This window comes from Erythrolamprus reginae, chromosome 2, assembly GCF_031021105.1.
Source record: "Erythrolamprus reginae isolate rEryReg1 chromosome 2, rEryReg1.hap1, whole genome shotgun sequence".
In the NCBI taxonomy this organism is placed as follows: domain Eukaryota; kingdom Metazoa; phylum Chordata; class Lepidosauria; order Squamata; family Dipsadidae; genus Erythrolamprus; species Erythrolamprus reginae.
In genome coordinates, this window is record NC_091951.1 from 332339909 (window position 1) to 332358096 (window position 18188).

An 18188-nucleotide genomic window follows, 5' to 3' on the forward strand; every position below is an offset into this window, starting at 1 on the left:
TTTAATAGCAATTTTGAGCATGAAAGAAAAAAGCTGGGAAGTTTTGGTTAATGTCCTTGTCTTTCAGAGAACACCTGGAAGGTAAATCAAATCAAGAAACTGAACAAGAACTTTGTTTCTCTTAAACTAGACAAGAGGAGATACCTGACTCTAATCTAGTGCTTCTCAAATTTTTACTACCACATTGTGGCTGTGGCTTAATTTGTAGGTGTGGCTTGCTGGCCATGTGACCAGGTGGGAGTGGCTCAACAGTCATGTGACTGGGAGTGGCTTAAGGTCATGTGACTGGCTTAAAGGTGGTCAACCTGATGTCACTCATGTCAAGGGTTCAGTTAGGGTACCTGGCCTCTCCTTGCCTCAAAGAGATACAATTTCCCTATTTATATTACTGAACATCCAAAATATACCATTTAATTCTATGTATACATACCATATGTATACATACATATTACACAAAGACACACAAAAATATACATTATCTACAATATAAACTGTATGTGTATGTACACACATACACACACATCTCTTCTAAAATTATACACATTCAACCTCATTTATTGCGATAGGAAAAACATACCCAGAGCCCAGAAAGGAATTGCTTCTGTCACTTCTGCATACCTGACCATACACGTAGGAGCCCATCACTGTACAGAGTGATGCCAGGGGGTCACGTGACCCTGGGAAATATGGGGGTTTTTTGCCATAGGGAGTAGGACACTACCTAACACTTGTATTGGTATCTCAGTCGCATTCCTCAGTGTTGTGTCCAGGGCAGCCTGTTGTAAAAGAAAATGTCTCATGAGTTCAATCAAACTTCTCAAACTCATGAGATTTTTTTCTTTTAGAACGGGCTGGACGCAACGATGAGGAATGCGATGGAGATACTCCTACAAGTGTCAGGTAGGACGCGCATCTCACGGTGGGGCACAATTTGGGGTGGCAAGTCAGGCGGGCTAGGCCGGGCCGCAATACAGTCGTGACGGAGAGTAGTGGGGGACGTGAAATGTTTACTTCTTCCTCCATTTCCCTGAACATTTCCCTCTGACCAAAAGCTAAAGCCACAAAATTAAAGAACAGTCGTCAAACTTAACATTATTTTCAAATACATCAAACCTTAATTATATCTGAAGTCTACGAGACAATACTGTTTGCTGGACGTGTAACTTGGTTAAGTGAGAAACTCTTGTAAATATATTGACTGCTATGTCAATTCACACATTCTAGAGGTCAATTATTCATATTGCTTATAGACCACCTGATATATTGATCCACATTTCTACAAATATGAATGGTTGACTATACATCCATTCTATATCTCAGAAATTGACTACCCGGCAATCTTTTTTTCTATTTCACAACTATTCACATGTTTGCAAGACAAAATTAAAGATTTAATGAACTTTTAAAAAGAAGTATGAGGTCTATTACTTACAATTCCCTTTGTAATCAGTGGTATTTGCAGATATCTGGTCTTGTCTAGCTGATAAACCAGCATTAAGTTATCTGCAAAGTAAGACATAAAATTGCATTGGTTGCACTTTTGGATGACCTCTGCTAGGAGTAGGATGAGAGTAGTGTGCATGTTGATGGTACTTTCTTTTATACATACGCTCTAGACCAGGGGTCTGCAAACTTGGCAACTTTAAGACTTGTGGATTTCAACTCCCAGAATTCTCCAGCCAGCTATGCTGGAACTATGCGGGCTGGAGAATTCTGGGAGTTGAAGTCCACAAGTCTTAAAGTTGCCAAGTTTGAAGACCTCTGCTCTAGACCAACTAAGTGATGTGAAGGTTATGTCTGGAGACTGTGATGATTTAGATGGGGAACAACAGGTTTTAACTCAAGCCAAGCAAGACTATATGACTTCAGATATTGGGGCCCTGCACAGTGCTGATGCTGTTACCTAGTTTGGTAATGAAAAGCCTACAAGAAAACAACCAAGCTCACAGAGCACCAAGGACCTCCACAACTTGAGAGTCCAGTGAAACTCTTGCTATAAAAGTTAAGATACTCTCCCATTGTCAGGGCAATCAATATAAATTCTTTATTCACTCACTTTCTTTCTCAAAGGGGCGTGCACAAGTGCACCAGCATGCCTTCCATCCCCTGACCTAATGTCTCTCTCCTACATACAGGATCTCTCTTACTGTACATAAACATTGTTATATTTTGTATACCACCAATATGTACTTGACAAAACCAACCAACCAACCAACCAACCATCCATCCAACCAACCAACCAACAAATAAATAAATAAACTTTCTAGAGTTAATAGATTTTTTTAAACTTACAAGTTTAGAGCTGAGAAAGAGTGACTGGTCCAAAGTCATGTAGCTGGTTCTGTATGAAAAGCATGCTGCCGGGGGAATTCTGGGAGCTGAAGTCCAGATATTTTAAAGTTGTCAAAGTTGAAAAACATTGCACTACACTGATGAGCTGTCAATGCAACAAAATTTAATTTTAAAGTATGCTGACTAGTGTCTGTTTAAAGTGACAATACTTTTTCTGTTCTATTCTATTCTGTTCCATTCTAATTCTACTCTACTCTATTCTGTTCCATTCTAACTCTACTCTATTCTATTCTGTTCTGCTCCAATCCAATTCTACTCTACTCTACTCTGCTCTGCTCTATTCCATTCCATTCTAATTCTACTCTACTCTGTTTTATTCTGTTCTAATTCTAATTCATAGAAACATAGAAGACTGACGGCAGAAAAAGACCTCATGGTCCATCTAGTCTGCCCTTATACTATTTCCTGTGTTTTATCTTAGGATGGATATATGTTTATCCCAGGCATGTTTAAATTCAGTTACTGTGGATTTACCAACCACGTCTGCTGGAAGTTTGTTCCAAGGATCTACTACTCTTTCAGTGAAATAATATTTCCTCACATTGCTTTTGATCTTTCCCCCAACTAACTTCAGATTGTGTCCCCTTGTTCTTGTGTTCACTTTCCTATTAAAAACACCTCCCTCCTGAACCTTATTTAATCCTTTAACATATTTAAATGTTTCGATCATGTCCCCCCTTTTCCTTCTGTCCTCCAGACTATACAGATTGAGTTCATTAAGTCTTTCCTGATACGTTTTATGCTTAAGACCTTCCACCATTCTTGTAGCCCGTCTTTGGAGCCCGTCTTGTAGCCCGTCTTTTCTACTCTACTGTGTTCTAATACACTGCTTTCCTGATGCAGATTTCATGGCAAATTGTGAACTAGAAAGTAAGGGGGTATCAGCATGTGGAAGCCACCTTTTTACAATCAGTTTAATTCTCCTTACAATGTTACCATGGAAAACATATTTTTTAAATACTAGAACCACACAAATAAAAACGAGATGAGATAACATCAGTGAACTTCCACTGAGGTCATCCCGGAACCTTTCATGGACCAACAAAAAAAGCAAGAAAGTAAGAATATAGAGACAACTAATTATGCCAAAGGATAATCTCATCTAAAAACTAGCAAGAAGTTCTTGAACAACAACACATGCAAGCACATTGTTTTCCGCTGTTGGAGTAAAGGGAAAACATTTTTGGACCACCAGCCACACTAGATCTTTATAGGGCATGCCAAGACCACTCTTTTTGAAACAAACAAATGAAGCACACACATATACAACCCAACAAATCCTTCCAAAACTTAATCTCACTTAACAAATTCAAAAGTTTAACTTTGTCAAACAGCTAAAACATATTGAATTCCATTTAAATTTCAATTGCAGTTGGGGAATGGGTCAGGAGCACATTATTCGATACTGAGAAATACATTACACATGAATTAAAAACATAGAGCTGTGCAGAACTTTGGATTCAATTTTGAACAGTTGCTTTGGATCTCTCTCTCTCTCTCCACATCTCCCACACACATACACATACACACGCACACACACACGCAGAGAGAGAGAGAGAGAGAGAGAGAGAGAGAGAGAGAGAGAGAGAGAGAAAGAGACAGACAGACAGACAGACAGACAGACAGACAGACACTAAATATTCATAGACAGCAGTATTTGAAAAACCAGCTCCCCCCCCCATTCTGTAAGTACCCCACAGGCTGGGTCCAGCCCTGCGCCTTGACTTTGACACCCCTGATCTATATAAACAATTGGTATGTAGTCACTCTACTCCACATTCTGCAAAGGTAGTTATTACACTAAGGTATATCACTTAGTTTATTATGCTGTGGTGAGCCCAGAACTCAGGCAAGCACTTGCAAACAATCAGTTTGGCAATGTGGCTTTGTTACTATTTCATCACAGTTCCAATGTAAAATTCTAGTTGTCCTATTACCAAATCTTAGCTGGATGGCTGGTTACAAAACAAGAAGGCAATTTGGCTGTAAATGAATTGTTTGCATCCTGATTTCATTAAGCCAGAATTTTTAGTTTATAGGGACATATGCCATGCAATCTTTTCCTCTTTGGTTACAACACAAACAAAAGAGAGAGGGAGAAAATCCAGATACCAATAAAAAAGCATTTGGGATTCTTTCCTTTCCTTCCAAGGCCTGCTTCCCTCCCTCACGGTTGGTTATAACCAACTACTTTCAGTGTGTTATTTTTTAAAATTATTATTAAATTACTAATTATTTTGTTGATGGCCAAAGTCTATCTTGTAACTCGGCCCTCAAGTTATAAATGCAAACAACAACGAAATACATATTTCAGTAACATGTTTGTGGAACAATGGCATAAATATTTACTTTTCCTCTGATGAGGTTACCGAGCGAATGAAAGAAATATCTACAAAGAAATGTCTAAGTTCACAAATCACCTGAAACTTAGCAAACATGAAAGTAAACATGGTAACGTGAAGTTACATTATTTCACTTATCCGAGAACCCATGGTGTGACACATCCATTACATCATGGATTCCACACATGTGAAATAATTTTCAACCTTACTTGAATTCTCAGTGGTTCATTATGCTCGTCATATTATCAGACGACAGTAATTCCCATTACCCTCAGCAAAGCAAATACAAGAATAGATAAAGGATGCTGTAATTGTTCCTCCCAATGAGGTTCCAATGCTTAGTTCTCAAAAAGTGCAGATGCTTTCAATTCAAGGGAAACTCTATATTAGGGGTGTCAAGCTCAAGGTCCGGGGGTCAGTGTTCCCTCTAATTTTTTGGCGGGGTGGGCGGAAAAGTATAGTGTCTGAGCGGCAGTCCCTTCGGGACTGGGCGGCACAGAAATAATTAATAAATAAATAAATAAATAAATAAATAAATAAACAAACAAACAAACAAAAAACCCACCCTGTTTTGCCTCAGAGAATTTCAAAATAAAATACTGTACTGTGTGTCTATAACAGTGAGCTCATAATAGGGCAACTCTATCAATATCAAAATGCCACTTAAATAGTTGAGCTAGTTTCAAAGTAGATTTTGATTTTCTTTCTCTCTTCCTTACTCCCATTCTTTTTCTTTCTCTTTTCCTTCCTCTCTTTTTTCTATCCGTTTCTCTCTCTTCCTCTCTTCCTCTCTCTCTCCTTCCCTCTCACTCTTTCCCTCTCGGCTTCTGGGCAGGTTTGGAAAACTCTGAGTTGATGATGATTTTTAAGTGAGCGATTGCTCACTGCTCAGCTTAGAGGGAACTATGCCGGGGGTTGGATCTGGCCTGGGGGGTGCTTAAATCTGGCTCCCAGGGCTGCCTTGGAAACAGCAAAGGGCCAACTCGCTGAGCTTCTGCCGGTGAAAATAGGCTCTTGAGCTCTGTTTTCAGCTCCGACGGCTTCCTCTGCCAGAGAAAATGGAGCTTGGGAGGGCATTTTCTTTGGTAGAGGGTTGTAGGAAGCCAAAAATGTGGCTCATAAGTCCATTTTTGCTGACAGGTGCCCCCGACACAAGTGACCATACCCACCCTGGACACCCACCCTGGCCACACCCACCTTGGCTCCCCAAGGTCAAACACAACTGTGAGGTTATCCTCAAGAGTTTGACACCACTGCTCTAGTTGCATATCTATATACAGGCGAAACTCAAAAAATTAGAATATTGTGCAAATGTTCATTTGTTTCAGTAATGCGACTTAACAGGTGAAACTTAATATATGAGTTCTTTAAGTACTTTACAGTCAGCTTATAACACTGATTTTCCTTTGGTTTCCCATCCCAATTACATCTGATTTTGCTTTATTTTTTTTGAGTTTTTAGCGTTCTTAAAGGGAAAGCACTTAATCTGACGTCACAGGGCTAAAATGACCATACAAGTGGTCCCTTGACTTTCGCGGGCCCAGGTTTTCAAAAAATACTAATAAAAAAAATACTCTGTGGTTTTTTTAAACATTTGAACATTTTCCTGCAGCCGCCCAATGTACAATACTGTGTGCTTTAACTCTCCTCCCCCAGCCGTCCGGCTTCTTTAAATAAAAGCTCCGCTTCCGCCCCAGCCCTGCCCTTTAATTCTTGGAGCATTGGTACACTCCACTTGAACATGAGCCTTACTGCCGCCCGCCATCACTGCCTCTTCTTCCCCCACCCACCTAAGCCATCTCCCTTAGTGGTAGCGTCCGACCTCTCAGCTGACCGGCCTGGAATCCCGGCTTCAAGTCCTGGCCTGGATCCCTCTTGCCTTGCACTTCCCCTTCCCCTGAGCACCGGTGCTGCCGCTGCCCCCATGGGAGACACCAGCAGCAAGCGCAGCAAAGCCCCCAGCTTGCCGCCCCATTGCCCCTGCGGGTTCTGGGGGTAAGTAAAACCAGGAATGGAGGAGGGAGGGGGAGGAAGGAAGGAAGGGAGGGAGGGGGTGTCTATACTTCACGGAAATAATAATAATAATAATTATTATTATTATTTCCGTGAAGTAGAGACACTCCCTTCCTTCCTTCCGCCCTCCCTCCCTTAATAATAATAATAATAATAATAATAATAACAACAACAATAACAATAATAATTATTATTTATTAGATTTGTATGTCGCCCCTCTCCGTGTACTCGGAGCGGTTCACAACAAAATCACACAGTATGACAAATCTAATATTAAAAAACATTTAAAACCCCAACATTAAAACCATGCAACATAATCATTCCATGCATAAACTATATGTGCCTGGAGGTATCTTAATTCCCCCATGCCTGGCGACATAGGTGGGTCTTTAGCAATTTATGAAAGGCAAGGAGGGTGGGGGTGGTTCTAATCTCTGGGGGGAGTTGATTCCAAAGGGCCGGGGCCACCACAGAAAAGGCTGTCCCCCTGGGCTAACTGTGGGATCTAATTGGTCGCTGGGATTCATGCAAAATTTGACTTTCACGGGCGGTCTTGGAACGTGTCCTCCGTGAAAGTCAATGAAACACTATGCTCCAATGCATAGACGTTTACCCCTATTGATCGGGCAAGACAATGCTGGAAGTTAGGTTGGGAGCACAGAAAGATTCTAAACAGGGAAGGAACAGATAGGAACTGGACTCACGGAGGATAATATACATCCCTTGATAAATAAACAAATAAACAAATAAACAAATAAACAAATAAACAAACAAACAAATAATAATAATAATAATAATAATAATAATAATAATAATAATAATTTATTAGATTTGTATGCCACCCCTCTCCGAAGACTCGTTTCCAGGATAGGTATAATATTAGAAATTAAGAACGAACTCATTATCTGAAGAACCTTCTAACGGATAAATGTAAGCAGGAACAATTTTTTGAGATATAATACAATGGGAACTTCCATAAATGTTTGCCACGATTGATAATCTCACTCACAAAAGTTCTGTTTACTAGAAGCCAACTAATGATGTTGATTCCCTTCAATTTCTCTGGTTCCCAACTCCTCAGGATACACTGGTTACACTACTTTGCCTTTGTTTTTCTTGGGAAAGTGGCCCATTTCCAAAAGAAGACTTGGGCTGCAGCCATTTACTAGACCAGAAGGAGGTCAATTTTTCTAAACAAATGCTTCGAGGGCGGAGAGAATAAAAGTACAGGCCACATCCACTTAGATTTGGCGTTTCCAATCCAAGTTGGTCTTCTAAATTTTCCTCTTAAAAAGATTTTAAAAGGAAGGGCAACTGCGCAATCTGTGCCACACCACACGCTTTTTAGCCAATTGAGAATTGAAGTCGGCATTAAAAATGTCTGCATGTCTACAGTCTCTTCATTTGATTCAATTTCTGAGACTCCAGATATTACAACTATCATATTTCCCAGAGTAAACGACGCACTTTTTTCCTCCCTAAAAGAGGCTAAATATTTGGGTGCCTCTTATGCTCTGAATGTAGCTTTTTTCCCCCAGCCCTAACTAACTGCTAACGATCTTTCTAGCTCTTACCATGCAAGATCTTTCATTGTTACTCTCTGCAAAGATTGTTTTCCAAGCCCTAAATCTTTACAGGTTTTTTTTTCATTGCTCTACTTGCTGTGAATGTTTCTTTCCAGCCCTAACCAGGTGCTAACGATGTTCCCAGTTCTTCCTGGCTTGCAAGCTCTTTCACTGTTACTCTCTCCAAATAAAGTTTTTTTAAAGCCCTAACCAGGGGATAAAATAATATGCTGAAGCTGACCAGACTAAAAACACTAGCCAGATGAATATCTGGTAGGCAGATTTCCCCCCTCTATTATCCTCCCCCAAAACTAAGGTATATCTTATACGGCGGTGCGTCTTATACTCCGAAAAATATGGTATGTAGTACTTTGTATTTGAATGGAAAAAGTGGTTGTTGGCAAAGAATTTTTTTATTTTTCTCTCTCTAATCACAGTACAATAAAAAATATAACAACAACATCAAATTGCTTTACAATAAATCAGTTTCAGGAAGTTATAGAATACAATGCTACCGCCTTCACTTTTGACATCAGAATAATAATAATAATATTATAATTATTTATTGGATTTGTATGCCAACCCTCTCCGTAGACTCAGGGCGGCTAACAACAATGATAAAAACAGCATGTGACAATCCAATGATAAAACAACTAAAAACCCTTATTATAAAACCAAACATACACACAGACATACCATGCATAACTTGTAATGGCCTAGGGGGAAGGAATATCTCAACTCCCCCATGCCTGGCAGTATAAATGAGTCTTGAGTAGTTTACAAATAGCTGCCCGATTTTTTAATGCTATAGAAATATACTATTAGCTAAGGCCCCATTTAAGCTGTTCCAAATTCTAGTATTTCACATTGAATAGGCTGAAATGTTTCAAATCTCTCCTAATCGCTTCCATATCAATTTTCATATATAATCAATACCCTTTACAAATAGTTAACGCCTATTAATAAAATACCCTTAAAAAAAACATTTGAAAAATTCTTACAGTAGTGTAGTCAAAGGGGAAAAATAAACCCAATACTATCACCAAATATTGCCTAATTAATCAAATTACGAACCTAATTACTAATTGCTGTATCTAAAAAATTAAAAATGAAAAGAATAGAATCAAAATAAAATTAAATCTATAAAAAATAAAATGAAGTTAGGTCTCTAAAGAAATTAAGAAATAAAAAAACATAAGACAGAGAATAGAAAATTACACCAAATAGATAAGATAAATATAGGTGTAAAAGTGGTTCAGAGCAGCTGAGACACAATATAGGCTTAAGGCAGAATCTATAATGAAGCAGACCAATCTTATCAATGGGCATAATGAAAACGCTGCCTTAAAGAGTAGAAGATGGAAAGTATGGAGCAATCAGAAAATAGTGAAGATTACATTAAATATAAACTAAATACAAGTAATCCTTTCTGACTGATCACTCATTCAGTGATCATTTGAAGTTAAACTGGTGCTGAAAAATGACTGGTCCTTGAAGCTGCAACTGTTTTATTGATTGATTGATTGATTGATCGATCCATCCATCCATCCATCCATCCATCCATCCACATAGTGTGCATGAAATTGGATAAATTGACCTGTTCATTTGGACTTTGAATGAGAACTCTGAATTGATTTGTTCTTCAGTGCTCCACTGGTTTGATTTCCTGGCTGCCCATGGAATTTTCAGGAATTCTCCTTCAATTCCCAAGTTCAAAAGGGCCCATACAGTTCCTATCTTGCCAACTTTTGCTTCCATGGAGTGCCACAGGGAATACAACGGCTTGAATATCTTCCTAGATACCTTCATGGCTGCTCTACCCAAGACTATCTGAGCGGTGGTGGCGCAGTGGTTATTACTGCAGGCTAACCCATTGCTCACTCAAGGACAGTGATGGCGAACCTGTTTCATGTTGCGTGCATGCACTTGCGACCGTTCCCGTGCCCCATTTTGGGTATAGCATGCCTCTCTACAGACTCCGGGACAAAAAATGGGATGTGGGGGAAGTCGCTGCACCCCCATGTCCCATGCTGGGGTTACTAGGCCTCCCTACTGTTAAAAGTGTTACGTCTGCCTTGTTGATCGAATGTGATATTGTATAGATCCACCAATAAGTAATATTGGTGTAATATATTGAAATATATGTATGGCTTTTATTAGGGTTTTCAATTATTTTCAATTGTTTTTAATGTTGTTTAATGTTGGAAGCTGCCCAGAGTCCTTTGGGAGTTGGGCAGCATATAAGTTCAATTAAAAATAAGTAAGTAAGTAAGTAAGTAAGTAAGTAAGTAAGTAAGTAAGTAAGTAAGTAAGTAAGTAAGTAGATTCATCTTTAGCATTCATCTCCATTGATTTATGATGCATTTCCTGCCTCTCATAAGATTTACCTCTCTTTGCTCCTGTGAGGCACTTCCTGTTCCTATTGTATGAGGCACGGGGGGGGGGGGGAAGCACATGCAGTCCCTCCGCCCCATTTTGGCTGGCCAAGTTCTGCAAAAAATGAGGTGCAGGACAGGTCAGACGCAGTCTCCCTCATGCCCTATTTTGGCCAGCAATGTGGTGCAAGAGGCCATCCAGGTAAAAAATAGGGTGCAGGGCAGTGCCCGTGCAGTCCCCCCGTGCAGTCCCCCCGTGCCACGTTTCGGCCAGCAAAGTGGTGCAGGAGGTGTCTGTCCCATCTCCTGCCTCCCCAGCTGGCCTGCGGAGGAGAGACTACAATGCTGATCTGGCCCTCAAAGGAATCCGGTTTGATACCACTGCTTTTAGGAGATCCTTATAAAAGTTACAATAAAAAAAGGAAATGTTAAATTGTGTCAATTTACCCCTGAACCAAAAGGGCAAGTTCACTGAGACAGGGGCATATTGGCTTACCTGCCAGTTAGTACAACTAATGGAAGGATGTTATAGCTGGTTGTGTTATAATCCTTTCTTTAAACTAAACTAGAGGAAGAAAAGGCACGCTCGCAGGTTGCCAGAAACCTGTGCCTAGTCTATTTCTAAGGTTATAAGAGAGTGAGTTGGCTTAGAATTGATATTCAGTGCCATCCATAGTACAGTGATACCTTGTCTTACAAACTTAATTGGTTCCGGGATGAGGTTCTTAAGGTGAAAAGTTTGTAAGATGAAACAATGTTTCCCATAGGAATCAATGGAAAAGTGATTAATGCGTGCAAGCCCAAAATTCACCCATTTTGCCAGCCAAAGCGCCCGTTTTTGCACTGCTGGGATTCCCCTGAGGCTCCCCTCCATGGTAAACCCCACCTCAGGACTTCTGTGTTTTTGCGATGCTGCAGGGGAATCCCAGCATCGCAAAAACGAGCGCTTCGCTGGCAACGGAAGTCCAGAAGTCAGGTTTCCCAGTGAAGGGAGCATCAGTGAAATCGCAGCATTGCAAAAACACTGAAGTCTTCGAAACCCACCTCCAGACCTCTGTGTTTTTGTGATGCTGCGATTTCACTGAGGCTCCCCTCACTGGGAAACCCCACCTCCGGACATCCGTTGCCAGTGAAGCGCCCATTTTTGCGCTGCTGGGATTCCCCTGCAGCATCACAAAAACACAGAAGTCCGGAGGTGGGGTTTCCCATGGAGGGGAGCCTCAGGGAACCCCAGCAGCGCAAAAACGGGTGCTTCACTGACAACGGAAGTCCGGAGGCGGGGCATCCCAGCGGCGGCGGTGGGTTTGTAAGGTGAAAATAGTTTGTAAGAAGAGGCAAAAAAATCTTAAACCCCGGGTTTGTATCTCGAAAAGTTTGTATGATGAGGGGTTTGTAAGATGAGGTATCACTGTATTTGCAATGTCAGATATTCGGCCTGTACAGTATCCAAAGGAATTGACAGGTATTCTATATGTTCTTAATTTCTGCTTTACCATTTTTGTCCAGAGTGAAGGTTAACATGGAAGTTAGTTCAGTAAGGACACAATAGTTGCACCCCAAGCAATTGCAATGAGGATTGCCCTAATGAATATTTACTTTTTAGGCCACTTGCCTTCATCACTAACATTATAGACTGGAACTTTCATTATCAATTCTATAAACCACTGCAATCCTTCTCTTTAAGGGCCCCTTACATTTAGGGTATAGCCATTAGATCTGCTCTTTTCCCCAAGTTCAGCTATTTAAATGTGTCCCTCTGTAAAATGAACACATCTACTATTCCCCAAACTCTCTCTCTCTCTCTCTCTGTGTTTGTGCATATTGTCATGCCAATATCTGTCATTTTACGCAAACACATACACATGCATGCTACGCTGCTATTTGGTTACTCATAAAACTTATGTTACACAAATTCCTTATTCCTATAAACTATTTGAAAAGATGCCTCTGAAAATATATTCTAAAACCTACGATTCTATCAGCATAATTTCATTTCAGCAAACAAACACTTTACGTTTACTAAACTTCCTAAAATTCATCTCTTCTAATTGCCATTTCAAAATACATTAGTTTGTTGGAGGTTGGAATTTTTTGTTTACATTTTCAGACTATAAATTTCATATTTTGCCAGATAGAACTGACCCAAAAATGTAGGGAACAACTCCTCTGAAATGTTTTCTACCTACCCATGTGCTATATATATATATATAAATACATGTAAACTTTGTTTTCTTATCATGGTCTTTGCTACAACTTCATTTCTTCATTAATTAGTTTTGTTGGCATAATATTCAAATGAAAAAAACCCTCCTCTTTACTATCTTAAATGGGAAAGTCTTTCGGTTTTATTTAACTGAGGCAACACTATCACAGTATCAAGTTTGATTGACACCTCAAATACCGTATATTATTTACATCCTAGTAAAACTCTAAACAAATGCACATGTTCTGCTATTATCCAGTTCCTTTTTCTAATGCTATGAAGGCCGTCAGGTTTTTTTCACTGAAGTTATACCCATAATTTTTGCTGCTGCTTCAAAGCTTGTGAATCTAAATCTCTCATATCTGATCCAGATAGGGTTCTGCAATCAATTCAAGTTACACAGCAAAATAGTTCCTTGGAATTATTTCCATAATTGTTTCATAACAATGGATCCTTGGAATTATTTTTCAATATAATCCAGGAATCATTGCCCATTAATTATGTTTAGAGAAGGATCTAAAGGCATTACACTCAGCATAGTTCTAAGCCTAATCAATCCCTTGCAGGGGTGGGTTCTGGATTCTGCTAGTAACGGTTTGCTCAGTGCTAAACAAAAGCTTCTGTGCATGCGCAGAAGCAAAAATCAAGATGGTGGCACCTACGCCGCTGCCAACGGAACAAGCTCAGGGGCGTGGCAGGCATTGGTCGCTGCCGATTCTAGCAACTCTATGAGCCCACACTAACAACATGAAGTTCAACGTCAACAAGAGCAAAGTCCTTCACCTTGGTAAAAAAAAAACCTAGACACACATACAGCCTGGGAGAAACCCCACTTAGCAGTAGTGACTGCGAAAGAGATCTTGGAGTCTTGGTGGATCATCAACTAAACATGAGCCAGCAATGTGCAGCAGCGGCCAAAAAAGCCAACACTATCCTAAGCTGCATCAACAGGGGGATACACTGCAAGACCAGGGAAGTATTAATACCACTCTACTACGCCCTGGTCAGACCACATCTGGAGTACTGCATCCAGTTCTGGCCACCACACTTCAAACTCTGGAGAAGGTGCAGAAAAGAGCAACCAAAATGATTAGGGGACTTGAAACCAAGACTTACGAAGACAGATTTTGGGAACTGGGCATGGATAGCCTAGAGAAAAGGAGGGGCAGAGGGGACATGATAGCTGTATACTGGTATATGAGGGGTTGCCACAGAGAGGAGGGGGCCACTCTATTCTCCAGAGTACCAGAGGGCCGGACGAGGAACAATGGCTGGAAGCTGACCAAGGAGAGATTCAACCTAGAAGTAAGGAAGAACTTCCTGATGGTCAGAGCGATCAACCAGTGTGAACTCCCAACTCTGGACACTTTCAAGAGGAGATTGGACTGCCATTTGGCTGGGGTGCTTTAGGATTCCTGCTCAGGCAGGGGGTTGGACTTGATGACCTGCATGGTCCCTAAATAAATAAATAAACTCAGGCCACCAAAGTTACTAACGGTTCTATAGAACAAGTCCAAAACGGTAGGAACTGACCTCTGATCCCTTGCCATAAGAAATCCGCTCTTAAAACTTAAATGTACTGAGTGCTTACTAAAATATTGAGTGAAAGAACAAAACAGAGGCTTTCTGATCATTTCTAGAACTGAATATATTTCTCATGCATGGAGTAATATGTATGTCCACTTGGAAATAAATGCCATTGAGAGCGTGTGATTTATTCCTGGATTGCTTTTTAGAAACAGCAGATTGTGACTCCATGAAATAAGTCTCCTCTTGGGATTCATATTGTTAAAATGATAAAGATACCAAAAAAAAAGAGCTTTTACTTAAGACTGTGTTTGCTTGCTTACTAATCATTACTACTAATAATTGGATGCCTCTTTTCTTGTTAGATCCATTTCCACTGCCTGCAATTAGAAGTGATGTGGTTAAGTGAACTTTCCAGTTTCTGCTGTAGTACAGCTAGACTATACATCCAAATGAGAGGAATATAATATACACAAGTCAAAAAGAGGGCTGTGAAAATATTTACTGACCCCTCGCATCCTGGACATAAACTGTTTCAATTCCTATCCTCAAAACATCGCTATAGAGCACCACATACCAAGACAACTAGAGACAAGAACAGTTTTTCCCCAAACGCCATCACTCTACTAAATAAATAATTCCCAAAACACTGTCAAACTATTATTAAGTCTGCTTATTTTTCTCATCATTCCTATCACCCACCTCCTCTCACTTATGACTATATGACTGTAACTTCTTGCTTGTATCCTTAAGATTTTTATTAATATTGATTGTTTCCTGATTGCTTATTTGACCCCTAAATCAATCATTGAGTGTTGTACCTCATGATTCTTGACAAATGTGTATTTTCTTCCGAGAGAATATGCACCAACGACAAATTCCTTGTGTGTCCAATCACACTTGGCCAATAAATCATTCTATTCTATTCTATTCTATTCTATTCTGTTCTGTTCTATTCCATTCCATTCCATTCCATTCCATTCTATGACCATTCTCTTCTATTACCATTCTATTCTATGACCATTCTCTTGCATGTTCCCATTTTTTTCAGTGTGGCTTATAGAGAGGGCATTCAGATCCCAACAAACTATAAAAATCTGCAACGATGTAAAGTTAAGCCAAAAATACAAGTGCTAGAAGCTGGAAAATGATTTTGAAATGTACCAAATTGTGTCTATGCAGGTCCTCAGTCATTTAGGTCATGGTTATCCCAAAGATGTTTTTTTTCAAAGAGGCAACTGGGGTGGGGGGTTTTTTTGGAAGATGTTTCACTTCTCATCCAAGAAGCCTCTTCAGCTTCTTGGATGACCTTGTTGGATGAAGCTTGTTGGATGAAGCTTCTTCTATGAGAAGCAAAACCTCTTCAAAGAAAAACCAGAAAGTTCAGTTGCCTCTTGAAAAAACATCTTTGGGACCCGTACCATTATGTTTTGACTACCCTCTCCCCAAAATGGTTTCTCTTCCTGTAAGTCTCTATGGAAATAGTTCTAAAGTACTTTTCATACAGGAGATTATGAAGCAAACTAATTTAGTTCCTGTGATTACAATAAGCAAACATTCTTTCCTTGTTTTTAATGTTATCTAAGTACCTGATACTCCCTTTAAATAAAATAAAGATTATGACTATACATAGAGAAATTATTTTTGTTGATTCAAATACTTTCCTTCTCTTGGTTTATTTTTTTCTTCTTACAAAAATACTTTCTTTTGCAAAGCAAAGCCCAATGACTAAAGTTCAAGAAGCTCTTTAGCTGTGCCCAACGCGAGTTGAATGCATGCAATCTTGAATGAAAAAAAAAAGATTCATCTGTTGAAGGGAAAACTCGTCTTCTTCTTCCTTTTCCTCCTCCTCCTCCTCATCTCAAGGGCTATCTTACCCTTGTCAGAATATTTTTTTTTGAAAAATCAAAGCATTGGCAAACCCAATGCACCGAAAACACAAACCTATGTTCTTGACACACAGAACAAGTTACACAAGTCTTTGGATTCAGTTGCTATAAAGAACAAGGATTCTTCCCAAACTAACTTTTTTCCCTTTGAGCTAAGAAATATTCAAAATATTAAACCTTTGCCAGCAGTGCTCTATAGTAATCCACTTTGCAAACAATACTGTACTAAATCCCCTCATTTTATTTTTGCCAGGTAAATCCCCCATCAGTAATTGAATGACAGGAGTAGAATATGTGAGATATAAACCCTGAAGGCATGGAGTTCAACTCTGATTAAAAAAAAGAAAGTGAACTAAATGTTTTAGTTAACATTCTTATTCCTATAGCTTGACATTGATCAGAATGAAATGACATTATGATCTTTGACATGTCCGATCTTTTAATAGCCTGTAAATGTTGGAAAATAAATAGGCAGTGGACTAAGACGGTAGATGATTTTCTTTGATTTCCAATAAGTAGGAGATAATGCCATGAACATTCTAATTTAGGAATTATTTTAAAAAATAGGATGCTTTAAAAAGCTTAAGTAATTTCTTTCCAATTGGGTCCCCTTAAGTGTTGTACCACATGATTCTACCAACTCCCCCCAGAGATTAGAATTGCCCCCACCCTCCTTGCCTTTCGTAAGCTACTTAAAACCCACCTCTGCCGCCAGGCATGGGGGAATTAAGACTTTTTTTCTCCCCCTAGGCCGTTACAACTGTATACATGGTATGTTTGTATGTACGTTTGGTTTTTATATATTAAGGGGTTTTAATTTGCTTTTAGTATTGGATTTTATTGTATATTTTCATGATTGTTGTTAGCCGCCCCGAGTTTTCGGAGAGGGGCGGCATATAAATCCAATAAAACGTGAACTTGAAACTTGAAATGTATATTTTATTTTATGTACGTTGAGAGCATATGCACCAAGACAAATTCCTTGTGTGTCCAATCACACTTGGCCAATAAAAATTCTATTCTATCTATTCTATTCTATTCAGGTCTAAACTGAAAAATTTTGGAGCAACAATGTATTCTCAACAGGGAGGGGAAATGAACAGCAATAACATTGTCCAAACAGTATTTTCAGGATTCTGGCCTTGATCAAATTACTCACCCATAATGACTGCAATGATAGTGAAAAGCACAAAAAAATTTCTCAGTAAGTAACTTTTAACATCTTCCTTTTTGATGTTTTGAACCTTCTTTTTTGCCATAAGAGTTCGTTTTCGGACTCCTTGCTGGAAGCGCTCCATCCTATTCCCCGATCTTGTGTCTTCACCATTAACTTTAGTCATTTCTGTCTCACGATTTTTTTTAAAATCTCCCTTTTCTGTGTTCTTAAAAATCTTCCCAGGAATAACAAGGGCCAAAAAAAATTTAAATTAAAAAAATATTGTTGACCAGAGATAAGACCTACAGAGAAAAAAGAAAGAAAGAATGTAATCTATAATAAGCTACATTTTAAAAAGAAAAATCATATTCTATAATAACATTCTTGAAAATAGACTATTTAAAACATAGAGATATTAGTAAGCAAGCTCATACTTATTAGCGGTTACCTTTTTAATAACTAGCCATCAAAAAAGCCAAAAGTTACATAATATTGACTTGCAAATTTAGCTTCAACATTTTAAAAAGTCCAGAATTATTATGACATTAACTTAGTATGGATGGAAATTGAAATCAACAGTGAGCTTATCATGATGAATCTGGAAAAATGTTATTGACAATATGTGCCCATTTTACGTTGAATCATAGAAGAAAGGGATAATTCTCAATAATACATAAGATGTGGGCAAAAAGAAAAGTTAAAAGATCCTGGCCCTTTTCATCCCAATATTGTGTTTTGCTTCAATAGTTTCAAAAACACTATATCC

General features: G+C 39.2%; 1 protein-coding gene across 5 annotated transcripts in view; it reads right to left on the reverse strand.

Annotated features, from left to right (window-relative positions):
* The window catches only part of SLC1A3 (solute carrier family 1 member 3), a 58415-nt gene extending 40809 nt beyond the window's left edge, over positions 1-17606 (reverse strand). For 4 of the 5 annotated variants that reach the window (XM_070736395.1, XM_070736396.1, XM_070736394.1 and 1 more), the window contains exon 1: positions 17426-17606. In XM_070736395.1, coding sequence (XP_070592496.1) covers positions 17426-17606 — 181 coding nt within the window. The remainder of the gene's footprint in view (positions 1-17425) is intronic. The other variant, XM_070736397.1, reaches the window with a different exon arrangement.
* Positions 17607-18188: the final 582 nt, after the last annotated feature.